Source organism: Hyperoodon ampullatus, assembly GCF_949752795.1.
Source record: "Hyperoodon ampullatus genome assembly, chromosome: 17".
Lineage (NCBI taxonomy): Eukaryota > Metazoa > Chordata > Mammalia > Artiodactyla > Ziphiidae > Hyperoodon > Hyperoodon ampullatus.
This window is the reverse complement of record NC_136930.1, coordinates 67,487,979-67,501,957: the sequence shown is the minus strand read 5'-3', so window position 1 is coordinate 67,501,957 and position 13,979 is coordinate 67,487,979. Positions and strand designations below refer to the sequence as shown.

At 36.1% G+C, this 13,979-nt stretch overlaps 1 protein-coding gene across 3 annotated transcripts in view; it reads left to right on the top strand.

The window, feature by feature from the left end:
* Positions 1-13,979, top strand: part of CYRIB (CYFIP related Rac1 interactor B) — a gene marked incomplete at its 5' end in the record, with an annotated part of 154,123 nt that overhangs the window by 126,479 nt on the left and 13,665 nt on the right. For all 3 annotated transcript variants that reach the window (XM_079722389.1, XM_079722390.1, XM_079722391.1), the window contains 2 exons: positions 3,957-4,078; positions 8,157-8,262. In XM_079722389.1, the coding sequence (XP_079578515.1) occupies positions 3,957-4,078; positions 8,157-8,262 (228 nt within the window). The remainder of the gene's footprint in view (positions 1-3,956; positions 4,079-8,156; positions 8,263-13,979) is intronic.

Genomic DNA, 13,979 nt, shown 5'->3' with positions numbered 1-13,979 from the left:
AGACTTTCTGATGGTGATATTTGAGTTGGGTTGTGAAGGGTGAATTAGAATGTTTCAGGCTAATTTAGTGCAGTATGTTGTAGAAAGAAGGAACAACATGTAAAAAAGACTTAAGGCATGAAATGACATTCTGTGTTCAGTGAAACATAATCATTATCTACTCGATGTACTAGAAAGAGGGTCTTTTTCTGAAAACAGATTATACCTATATGATTTTAAGAATAGTGGTTTAATTAATATGTAAGTCCAGAATTGCCCCATACAGTTTGGCAGCAGTTATGCTAATGGCAACATATTAAAAGCACTGAATTGGGGCCTGTTCCACCTCTTCTAGTTCTTGAAATTTCCTGTTTTATAACGACATTGTTAATTTATAGGTCATTCTAATGACAGATCTTTAGCCTGAGTAACTACTATATCTATTAGTTCACTAGATTGTTTCTTGGGAGAAAAGGGACTTTGATATTTATGTCCCCTCCCAACCTTAGCATAGTGTTCTGTAATCATAGAAGTTCAGTGTTCATTAGTTAACCTTGATTTAGTTATCTCCAGGTAGGCCAAAATAGGAGAGTAAATATAGGTGGTCATTTGTAAGCGAGAAATGAATCTTACTTCCTTTGATTCTTTGTTATAGTGCCTTTCCACTTAGTCATACATTTCTTCTAATTCTTGTGTCCTTTGTGTTGCCTGTTCCCCATACCCCCCATTTACAAAAAATACTGATAATACCCACCCTTTTAGTCTAACTTTGTTTTTCCATTTTATTTTTGTGTATTTTCAATTGCTTTTGCCCCATACTTAGAAATTTCTGGTGGCATTTTCTTATATTTATTTTTCTAAAATGATGTAGGATTATATTTATTTAGAGATAAAAATGCACAATAGCCTTCTTTAACACATGCTGGAGGCATATTTATATCTCTGTACCTTCTCATTCATTCAACAAATATTTATTATGGAAAATCTACTAGGTACTGAGTTTATATTACAGTACAGTGGTATGTACTCTACATGGAGGTCCCTGCCTCGATGAGACTTGTGGTGATTGATAGACTGTAAATATTTAATGAATGAATGCAAGATTAAAGCAGACAGACCCCTTATCACAGTTACAATTTTTACGTGCCTTTTAGTTTTTTTCCTTTCATAGCTGATCCTTTGCCTCCTTTTGTACCATAACAGCTTCAATTTTAGCAGTTATTTTCAGTGACTCTTCTGTAGGAAACTGGTGTGAATTTATTAAAATAATTAATTTTACTTTCAAATAGTACGAGCAACTGAAATATGCTGTAATTTCCCTTGAACAGCTTTTAAAACTAAGCTTGATGAGTAATCACTATGGTAGTATAGTAGATACATTTTGCAATCAATTGAATGTCCGTCTGTTAGCTGGCTAAGTGATGTGTTTTTCCTCAAGCAATAAAAGTTTTCATTTTTTGCTATGAAAAATCAAAGTGACAAGTCTTGGTTGTATTATATGATACCATTTTTGGAAAAAAGTTTTATTTTATGGAGTCCTTTCCCCTCCCTAGTATTTCACCCTTTTGCATGACTTGCTATCAGTAAAGTAGTGCTTACCTGTCTGCTATTTTCTGTTTGTCTTCATCTCTACAGCAGTCTTCAGCAGCTTTCAAAATTATAAATGTGACTTTCCTGTGACAGTCTAAAAAATGTTTAATCAGTGTGGTGCTGGGTACTTTTTCCACCCTTAGGGGAAACTGGAATCTTCTCCTTTATTTTTAAATTTCTTGGTATTTATTAAACCTTTAATAATTATTAACCACTTCCAAGGTCTATTTAAATCTATCTGATAATGTTTCTTTTGTATGTAATTCTCAGTGTCATATTTTTCTGTTAACAGCTAGTCACCACACCCAAAATACATAGTTCAGTATTTTCAAACTTCACAAATATCTTTTACTATATAATAGTCAAAATATTGTCCTTTGTCATGAATTCCCACTTCATGAATTCAAACTATGATATGTGTCTACTATTGATGTTATGTCTGTAGTTTCACAATTCCATATGAAAAGTATAAAACTGCTGTTTTTGCATGTAAAACTATTTTTCTCTACTGCATCTGGTGTAAGTATAAAAGTTATGAGGTGTACCTTTTTTTTTTTTTTTTTTAGTGTGTGTCTAACGGTGACTTTGGAGAACATGGTCTGGCTAAATGTGAAAAAATACTACTGCCAAATGACAAACTCTGATCTTTAAAAAATCATTTAGCTATAATATCAGTATTTGCTCCTAGTAATACCTTTATAGCTTTGGACACAGACAGGGTCTTTTTAATTTTTCAGTTGACTCCTTGTGTAATTATTTTGTCATAACATTTTCATTAAAAAAAATACATGATTTCTGAAAGGAAATTTGAAAAATAAGGGAACAGATATGAAAACACAAATTCTTAAGTTGGCTTTGCATGTGAATGTTACTTATTGTTGCTGTAGTAATGTCTTAAGTATGTTGAAATTAAAATTTGACACTGTACTTGTTGATTTAAAAAATATAAATGGTATATTTTTGACTAGTTGGCAGGTTTAATAAATGGAATTGAATTATGACTTGCCCCAAGCGCAAAATAAAGTTACAGGTTTTAGGCATCTGGACTCCTAGTTTCATGTGTGAACTAAGTTTGTAAAATTTTTCTAAGGAAAGGAATAAATAGATCGTTGTGTATTTATGGGGAGGTGGAACATGTGCAGAAAATTCTAGATACTAGTTTTATATGATTGGTGAACAAGAGATTTATCAGAAATGTTCTTAATTCATATTATAAATTTGGTCTGCCTCCCCTACCTCCAGAGTAAGAGAAAATTTTAGCATGGAGGAATTCTGACATCAAAGTTGCTCTCTAAAACATTATGGTAATCATAATGTTTATTATTTTAAGTGCTTTATGCCTTATCTGTAGTATTGGATATAGTCTAGTTGGAAAGATTTATGAAAAACTCAAACTGTCACAAAGCGGCCAATTCTCCCCTCCCCACCCAAAAAAAGAATCAAATGTATTGAATAAAAAAGATTTATCCTTAGAGAAACAAATGACCAAGGTATTGAAAACGGGATTTTTGTCACCTCGAGTCTAACAGAGAGAAATCCAGAATTATTCATCTATTAACCTATGTTTTGTGGCTAACACCACAGGTAGTGGAAATGCCCATATGTTTGTGTTCCTGATTATGTTTTTTATAAGTATAATTCTCCATTTTTCCTCTCAGTCCCAAGTGTATAGGAACTCGGTTTTTGCTTTAGTATTTCAAAATTTCAGTGATACTATTGTATCTTCAAGTATCTAGTTTTTAGTAGCCTAGTGATTCTGGAGCAGTTTCATAGTTCGAACTCCTGCACAGGAATCTGGACCTTTTGTTCATCAGCAGAGAAGTTCATTGGTACACAGTATAAAGGTCTTTAGAAAAAGGGAGCATCTAAAAACTTTTTTTTTTTTAGTTTCTAATTTTTTTATATCAAAACTCAGTCATTAAAATGAACTTTATAGGAAAATAGTTTATTTCTTAAACCATAGATGAGCAAGATGTATTAATAGGCCTTTCATTTCTGTTGCATTAAAATAGATCATTACTCATACATTTACAGTCATTACTGTTAGTGATGCATATAGTAGAAACGGTGATTATTAACACAATTAAAATTTTTGAATTATAATCCTTGTTTGTTTAATATACCATGTCATGATTTGTAACTTAAAATAAATAGTAATGTTTGGTGTTCCCTTGCTTCTTTGTGATATTTACAAACTTGAGGATAGTTATTCAAATGTAGAACTATGGAAAAATTGTCGGTCTTTTCTAAGAAGTGCAAAGTTAGCACTGGACAAAATGTCAGTCATCTTTAGAAAATCAGACTAATCAATGCTTAGAGTTATTATACATGTACTAAAAAAAAAAATCATGTGACTCTAAATTTTCTTGTGCTTTCCTGCTATTTAGATGCCCAGCCTACAGAGTCTGAGAAGGAGATTTATAATCAGGTGAATGTAGTACTAAAAGATGCAGAAGGCATCTTGGAGGACTTGCAGTCATATAGAGGAGCTGGCCATGAAATACGAGAGGTAAAGCATGTTTATACATTTTCCAATAAACTAAAAATTACCATGTCCCTCTTTTTAATCTCTATTATTTTCTATACTTTATTGTCTGTTTGCTTATTAAATATTCTGTTTAAAGGAAGATCACCTGTATTATTTCAAAAGTGGTTGCAGTGATATAAGGGTAAAAGGAAAACAAGGTTCTATAAATATGTAATTTATATATATTAAAGAAAAGTTTATTTTTTTGGTTTATTCTCACACCTGAAATTTACAGTATCCGTGGTGCCTATTTATATTGTTTTTGGAGGGGAGAACATGAGACTTTCTGTGGCTTCTTTTTGTCCTGCCAGTCTGTTTTTCTGCTCCTCCTAAGCTTCCTAGGAGAAAGCTGAAACCATCCTTGTGATCTGGACCCCCTCAACTCTGTCTGATGACTTGATACCACAGAGCAAATGTTTGGTGTGGTCTCCCTCAGCTTTCTTCTCCCAAACCTCTGAACTTATCCAGGTTTCCATCCATCTTTTTTTCCGTTTCTTCTGGGTTTTTTTGTTTTTGTTTTTTTCGGAAGATGCTGTCCCTACTTCTTACCAAGAGTCACTTCTCTACCTTTGTTCTCCACCCTCCTCTGGAACTTTACTCTTTTAATTTCCTTCTCTTAATTACATTTTCTTTCTTTTTTCTTCTATTGACTCCTTCCCGGCGCATGTACACATATACTCAAGTGTCCTGTACTACCCAAAGAAACTCTCTGGCCTCTGGACCTTATCTCTCTTTTTCTCATTACATTTCTTGAAGGCATAGCTCACACTTTGTTGCTTCATTTTTTCCTGCCCTTCTGTTTCTGTTATTCTTCTCTGTAAGTAATAGTGCAGAGTTTTTCAAGGATTGATCTCTTGGGTTTACAGACCATATCAAACCTGATTCCTCTAATGACATTTGGAGTACTAGTAAAGGAAGAAATAAGTGCACACACCTGAAGACACTGAGTCACTAAGTGTTTTGGACTGAGGGGCCACAGGTTTGGGTGATTGACTGGATGTTTAATGTAAAGGAGAAGGAGGAGTTAAATGGTTCCATGGTGTCTAGTTTAGATTAGCGGTTGGTCGTATCATTAGCAGGGAAGTTATAGATAACGTGAATTCCACGTTTTACCTCTCCTGCACTGGACTGCTTGTTTCCCGAATGTCTTACGTACGTACAGTTACTTGCCTTTGTGTTTGTCTGGAATATGCCCTTCTTTTTTTCTTTTCCTGTTCAATTCCTATCCTTCCTTCAAATCCCAGTAATCTTCTACTTCCCTGTACTCTTTTGCCATAGCACCTTGCACATGTTTTTTTATGGTAGCCGTCACTTTTTTTTTAAACCATTGATATATGATGTCTGTGTCTCCACTGCTGTACTGCTAGCTTGAGGAGGGTAAACTTGGCTTCTTACTTATTTTTGTGTTATCAGCACCTAGTATAGTGCTTAGTAAGCAGTTAGTAACTGTTGAAGAAGTAAATGCGACGGCTTTAGATTAATCTTGTCAATATTATTAGCTTGAGTAAAACCTTAGGATTTCAGTAAATGAAGGCATGTAACCATTTCTGTGAATTTCAAGTTCCCTAAACATATAAAAGCTGAGTATATACCAAATATATAAAGAACAGATATAACTACCTAAACTGCCATAGGTCAATGTGACGACTTAATTGACTTAGTAGAACAACCATTCTACCTATGAGAAAACGCACAATAGAAAAATGTTCAGGTTTACAATAAATGCCCATCACTGTCAAGAAGTTTTACTGCATACAGTAATAAAGTGTTAAAAGTTTAATATTGGTTGGTTTATGAAGAAACAGGTAGTCTTAATGCAGGTGGTATTGTAGACTGGTATCTTTTTGGAGGTCAGTTTGGCAAGGTATAAAATTAGATCTGTAAAATTATTTATACTCTTCTATCAGATACTTAATTTTAGAAAATATTCTCCAAAAGGCTATCATTCAAGAGGGAGGTAAATGTAAAAACCTTTATGGCCACCTTATTCATCGTAGAAAAAATGTGGAAGCAATTCATAGAGTCTTTTTGAGGGTAAAGTTAGATAATCCATCAGCAAAGACATATAGAAGCTGACATATAGAACATAGACTGAGAGTTTACTGTTATTACTGTGCTAATGATGTGGATTATATATATATTTGTTTAAATAGTACTTTATTAAACATGACTCTAAAATGGAATAAAATGTGATTTAAGATATAATCTATTAAATAAACAAAGCTTATTCTCTAGAATAAACCACTAAAGAGGGAAATAAGAACTTTCCCTAATGCTTTGATGTATCCATAACAGTTTTAACATTTTTGAAAATGAAAGTTATAATACTTGCTCCATGACAACCTCATCATTGACATTTTACTTAAGTGCCCTTTTTCATGTTGGGCTATGATGGGTGCTGTACCAGAAATGTTACAGCAGTAAAACTGATCTGAGAGGAGAAAGAATCAGAATTATAAGGAGAACCATAAAATGTTGTCATAAAAGAGCAGACAGTGTCTTCAGTTCTAAATCCAGGCAAGGCAGGGCCAAGGAAATAGTTAACTCTACTCAGTTATGAAAATGGGTGACATTTGCTGGAGCATTTTAATATTATGAGAATGAGCTGATATTTAGAAAATCATTTTTAGATCCTTGCAAGAAAGGTTGGATAGACTTCTGAGGAGAAGAAAATAAATTTTAAAATTCTATCTATTTGCTTATTTCCCAAGTAATAACCAAATTTTACTACTTGATATGAAACTGTTGAGACTGGACTTGAGGCTAAAAGGATTTTTTCATATACATCAGGATAATATCACAGTCCCTTTGAAATAGTCATATTAATACAATGTGAAATAAGGATTGTTACATGTTGTAATGTCTGGTTTTCTTTAACTTTACAATATTTCTAGATAGTCATATAAGTGGGATTCATTTCAGACTCCTATTTGTTTATATAAAAAAATCAAGAAAATTTGACTACAATGGCAAGCTTATAAAGCAAATTGCTTAAACAATGTATAGCCCATTTACTTAGTTTGTAGCTAATTTATTTGAAGCATCTTCTAAATCTATCTGGCTTCAGTTTTATTTTGCTTTCTTATTTTTGGGTTTTGTATGGATGGAGTCAGCATACTAGTGTCTTGGGAAAATCTAAATGTGCCATTTAGATTTCTGATATGTTACAAACAGGCGTTGGTTATGCGTTTCACCTTTCAGATGGTGTGTTTAGCTCATTTGAAGATGTTAGAGAAAGCAAACCAAGGTGTGGAAAAATGGTGAAGAAAGGCATCTGTAAGCAAAAGGAAGATGAAAGCAAGAAAATATATTTCTTTGGGAATAACCCTCTATATTTACAAATTATTGCCTGATGGCTTGGAAGACTGGGCAGAGAAAGAGCATATTCATGTTTATTTTAGAGTCTCCAGATTATGTTTTATTTTCTCCCCTTTCACATTTGAAACTAGTTTTTCACCTCATTCAGGAAAACCTAAAAAAACTTAGATTCCAGAATAGGATTTTAGTTACAGGGAGGGGATAAGTGACAATTTCTGAATCACATTTTTCAGGCTGATTTCAGTTTTTAAGTGTTTGGTAACTTTTTAAAAACTAGTTTGGACCCTGGAATGTGAATTATTGAAAGTTTATTAGCCTTTTCCCAGAGTTGGGTCTTATTTCATTATTGCCTGCCTTTTTTGGTTTCCTTTTATCCTACGGAAATAATCCTTAAAACGAAGAATTTCTAAGAAAACTTGTCTGTGATATTGGAAACATTTTGGTTTCCTTTTGTGGCTCTAAAAAGTATCAAGGCATAATATACCTAACAAACATACATTGTGTCATTTTTTTATTCCATCTATCCATATCCATTGCAAGAATAATGAAGAATGTATTATAATAGGTTTAAAGTATCCATGGAGTTGAGAAGGCTGCTCTCAGCATTTCTGGGTCCATTATTCTGAATTTCATGGACTATACCAGGGTTTCCTGTGTTTGCCAAAACCTATATTTTAATGTAGAAATAATACTGTTGTGATTTAAAAAAAATCTAACTATTTGTATTCTTTGGATTTTGAAGGCCATCCAGCATCCAGCAGATGAGAAGTTGCAAGAGAAGGCATGGGGTGCAGTTGTTCCACTAGTAGGCAAATTAAAGAAATTTTATGAGTTTTCTCAGAGGTTAGGTAAGTTGAAAGTTTTGTCATTATGACTTGCCTAGTGAAAAAGACAGTTACTGATACTGGAAGTTATTTACAGTATTTTATGTTCATATTGCTAAATTTATATGTTTCATAGGTAAAGCAGCTTGGTAGACTATGAGATTATAGCATAATCTTCCTGTCATCCTGTTCAACCAGGTGTTCAATTTATTTAGACCATTTTCCTCAACAAATATTGACTTCCATAAGGAAATTTCTGATTTTTTGCAGCCTAAAGGGTCCTACTATGGGAAACAGCTTGGTAGAATTTCTCTCCAGCTCCATAGCACATCCTTTCCCATATGTGGGAACTAATCCAAGGTCTCCTGGGTTATTTAGATTTTTGTGTTCTTAAGATCATGGCTGATTATGATCAGTTCATGTACCTAAAGCTGTACAAGATGAGAAACAGGAAGCTAATGTTATATGCGAAGTTATCGAGGGAGTCCTTAAGTAACAATTCATAACCATCTGCTGCTTCCCTCACATGGGAAAAATTATTCAGAGATCAGAATTGTGCCTTTAATACAGTGAATAAGCAAAATTGGAGTTCTTTTTCTTGGAGAAGGAGGAGGCAGAACAGGTAAGATTTAGCTATTTGGCTGCTTGTGTAATTTGAAAGATGTAATCTTTGTGAAGTTGGGAGCATAGAGGAGGAGTGGTATAGATGTGTCAGAAATTTGAAACATTTCAGTTTAAGTTTTTGATACGTGTTTTTATACAGTTTTGCTTTTTGAATCATAAAAATGTGTTATATATTCTAAATGAGTACATACAATTTGATAAGGAAACCAGTACTGTAAGATAGAAGTCAACTGGGGGCTCATAAGCTAAATTTAGACCTGAAATACGGTTTGTTTGGCCTGCATGGTTTTTAAAAATTCCTGATTAATTGCCAGGTTTTAAAATTGGTAGTTATTTGTGTTGTGTGTGTTTTAAGTCTTCGGTTGCTTTGGAAAAATCAGTAGCTTAGCCAGCAGTTGAGCAATGCATCTGCCTCTCAATTGGCGAAGCTAAGTGGCAAACCGACTCTGTGTCCAGCAGTTAGGGCGTGTGCTTTCTAGTTTTCAGTGGGTCTCTACTGCATCCTGGTTTTTTATATCTTGCTCTCTTTATGTCTTTATATTAGCTACTTGGCCATTTGTGTTTACAACCTCTGCTTCAAAGTTGAAGTTCTATTATTATTATTTTGTTTAATTTGACCTTTTTGTTTTTAAAATATTTATTTATTTATTTATTTATTTTTGGCTGCATTGGGTCTTTGTTGCTGCGCAGGCTTTCTCTCGTTGTGGTGAGCCACGGCTACTCTTCGTTTCGATGCGCGGGCTTCTCATTGTGGTGGTTTCTCTTGTTGCGGAGCACGAGGTCTAGGCATGCGGGCTTCAGTAGTTGCCGCGTGCAGGCTCGGTAGTTGTGGCTCATGGGCTCTAGAGCGAGGGCTCAGTAGTTGTGGCACACGGGCTTAATTGCTCTGCGGCATATGGGATCTTCCCGGACCAGGGCTCGAACCCGTGTCCCCTGCATTGGCAGGTGGATTCTTAACCATTGTGCCACTAGGGAAGTCCTGTGAAGTTCTGTTTTTTTTTAAAACGCATATTTTTTAAGAAGTAAGAGAATTGCTGTTTTTCCTTAGATGCAGTGTACACTGTTAAATGCAAAGACAAATAATAGTTGAGAGAGAAGTGTTTGTGTAAATTGTCCTTTTCTTACTAGAAATAAGAATTATAAATTATTCTCCTCGAGCATGACAGTCAGTTCTTTCAGTCAAGTATCTACGTAGTCTGTAGCTTTGTAACCTCAGAGAGCCTAGGTCTTTCCATTTTAGTTATCTGCACGACTTATTTAGAGTTTTGCTGTGCTGCTCGTTCCTAGACGCTTTCAAAGTTAAATGGCTTTAGATGCCGCTCAGGTCCTACTCAAGTTCATCTTGGTTTCTTAGCATTTACCAGTAAAAAAAAAAAAAGAATAATTATAAAATAGACCAAACCCATCAGGCTTACATATTTTTTCATATTTTAACTACTGGAATTACATCAGGTTAGTGTTGTGTGTTTCGGCACAGGTGCTGGGTTCCATTTCAGCAGAGGATATAGTAACACAGGTAATAGCAGAAAGCTATCAGTTTTTTCTTCTGTCATGTGGGAGCCTTGAACCTTCATTGTGTAGTCTAGGGCTTCTGTAAAGGTATGAACAAAGTACAAATTTAAGATCTGGTGGTTTACTCCTCATCTCTCGGCCAATAACCTGGTTTATAATGTTTCCAGTTTCCTTGCTGACAGGGTACATGTCTTTGCTTGCATGTGATAGGAACTCAGTGTTGAGTGAGTGAGCACGTGATAGATAAATGAATACGTACATCTGATATATCAAATATGTGTCGGATATTCAGGAGAAGCAATAATAATGGATTTTAGGCTTTCAAGGCATAATGGCCTGTGTTCAAATTCCTCTGTTTGCAGTTATTAGCTGTGTGGCCTTGGCTACATCATTGAAATTCTCTGAGCTTCAGTATCCTATCTGGACCTCCAGTCAGTTGAACCCTCTGCTTTAAGTCCACTTAACCTCTGTTGTCTCTTTTCTTCCTACCTCACTGTTGAGCCAGAGATGAGGATAAACACCACAAACAGCACACAGAATACCGCACAGCTGTGAAGATGCACGTGGTCCTTCAGAATTCCAAGAAGGTTGCTTGGTTCAAGCACTCCAGATAAACCATGGGGTGTACTCCAGAAGAGGGACCCTGATCCCTTGCTGGTTCGCATATTTATAGAGGGACAGGGAAGGGACCACTTGACTAATTTGGAAGACACTGAGCTTTGCCAACATGGTTTAACCTTGCTGGCACGGGAAACATCCTGTACTTGCTTGTTTCAATCTGAGGCCTTCCCAGTTGAGGCAGCTATCTGAGCGAAGGTCGTGTGGCCAGACAGTACATAAACTGCTTTGTGTCTCCTCAGTCTTCCTGTTCCGGGGGCTTATAGGGGCCACCTCCAGGGGTCATAGTGAGTGAGTCTATCCAACGTGTCGACTCCTTTTCACTGGGCTAAATTTATCAAAATTTGTTCAAAAGGTTCTGAAGTGCCCACAACAATGGTGGTATTACCTCTTGGCTGTTTCAGATCCCCCGTACTCCATATCCTTTGGGTTCTCTTCTGGGGATTCAAAGACTGCTCTTTGATAGTGGATGGTTGGCAGTAGGTGAGAATATATGGCTGTTGTCTGTAAAGAAGACTTCTCTTCCTAGTCATCCGTTGTTTCCCCTTCTGGATCTACTTTGTGGACTGATCTGTCATTATTTCTCCATTCAGTCTCTTCCTTGCAGCCTTCTTACATAGCTTTGGCTTCTGCACTGGTTTACCAGCTAATGCTTTCCAGAATTTAGGGCTTAAGTAGTCCACTAATTTCCTCCTTGCCATCTACCTTTTGTAAGAGTCATAACCACATCATTTTGTTTCAGAAGCTTCATCAGAGAGACCAATCCCTACATCATCTCTTCTTTGACCTCCCTTTCTTTCTAACTCAGCCAGAGACCTGAGCCACCTTCTGAGATCCTCTGTCTCTGATTCCCCGCTTGTCACAGGGCACTGTAGTCTAGTAGGACTGTCTTGTATCAGCAGAGGGCCCTGGGCTGATCTAGCTGCTTCAAAGACAAGTAAGCAGCCTTATCATTTTGAGTTTCTCTTTCATGGCAGATGTGCCATTGAGGACTTCAGCCGTTCACGGACAGAAGTTCTCCCCGGTCATTGGCTATCCCAGGTCAGCCAAGACCTGACTCACCCCTCGGTGTGGGGCTGAGGAGTGTCTCCCATTCCCCAGAGCGGTGAGCACTGTAGATGCTGGACTTCGCCCTGAGGCTGGATCAAATCCAGGAAATGAGAATTTCTTTTTTCCTTAACAGCTTGTAACAGTATTGGTGTTTTGTGTTTTTGTTCTTAAAATGGTTTTTCCTGTTCTCCCATCTCTCAAACTTTGTTTTCCACTTATATTAATGCTGACACATGAGATGAGTATTGGGAGAAGTAAGCCATTTTTCAAAAGAACCAAAATTTTTTTCCTTTTAATTGATCCTCACATCCACTCTTGCACCTCTATAAGCCATCCATAGTCCCACAGTGTGTTCTCCACACTGCAGATGAAGTGGAGTTATTAAATGCTAATCTGATGATGTCACTACCCTGCTTAAATAGTTTCTCCAGGGACATTATGATGACACGGCCAGGGTGCTTATTAATATGGCACACAGACGGTCCTCGTGTTGTTTTAGTCTTAGGTTCCTCTCCTTCTTGCCTCTCCACTCCCCTGTACTGGTTGTCGTGCATTTCTCTACTATGTCACGCTCTTCTCAGTTCAGGATCTGGCTCCCTGCCCTATTTGCAAACTCCTGCTCATTCTTAGTGCACAGTCCAGTCTCAGCCCAGATGTCATGTACTCAGGGAGGTCTTTTCCTGAGTCTTGAACTAGGTAAGGTCCCGTTTTTATACCTTTCCACGGTGCCGTGCCCTTCTCCTTCTTAACACATATCCCAGCTGTAGTAAGTTGTCTCTCTTCTCTGTATAATTAGGCTCTCTGTGGGCATAGGGCGTGTTCATCTTCGTCTGTTTCCCCAGTGCCTGGCACATGTTAGACCATCAATACATTTTCTGACTTACTATAAAGAAAAGGATAGTAGCTGTCATTTGGAGTTACTGTGTGGATTACAAATAGTGTCTAGCTCAGTACCTGCCACATAATAGACACATAAGGAGTACTTACTGTTGGTGCTGATCAGTAAATTAATCTTTTATAAGGTTGCAGAAGGCTAGTTAGAATGTCGCTTTTTTTGAGAAACAGTTTATTATGGTGGAAAAAATAGGGCTGTGAAATCAGAAACACCTGGCATTTATGAGCTATACCCTTGGGGGTCTAACCTCTTTGAAACTCAGTTTATCCATCTGTAATGCCGATGTCATAGTTGATGGTGAAAGTTAAATGACAGACTAGGTTAAATGCATAAGTATGAATGTTGGTTCATAATTGGGTCTTCATAAATGGTAGAGTTGGTATTTTTTAACTGAAAGGTTGACCATCTGACATAAATTTGTTATCACTAATAAATATTTATTAATCTAACATTTATTCATAAATGTCAGATGACCATCTAACTCTGTAAGCTCTTGTTTTCTCTGAATAGGGTCTACCATTGTTTTCTGATTCTGTAATATGTAACTGAAATAGTTTGATTTCTGTGATTTTTTTTTTTTGAAGTGCAATCAGTATTTCCATTTTTAAATGGAATATAAAATAAACTGCTACGTCTGGCATTCCAAAAGTAGCAGTTGTTTCAAAGGAACAGTTTTATTTCTATAATAAATTAGAATATTTATATTATGTTCCTGAGATACCAAGTTCTAAAACACTCAGAGAGCTAATTATTAAACCAAATATTTGGTTTCCTTTAGTAACTGAAAGAAAGCAGTTTGTGTTTATAAATAAACAGCATATTCAAAGTATGTGAAGTTGGTAATTCATTCACACCCATGTACCGATTTGTCTCTGTGGCCACAGTGCCCCTGAAGAAGTTACTCAGCTGTAGTAACAGTTACCATTTCATAAAAATCAACACAGTAGAATGTGAAAATAATATAAAATTTGTCCTTTGATCCTGGTATCTCATTCAAATTCACATCCCGCATGATTTTGAATTTGTGTTTACAGAAATTGAG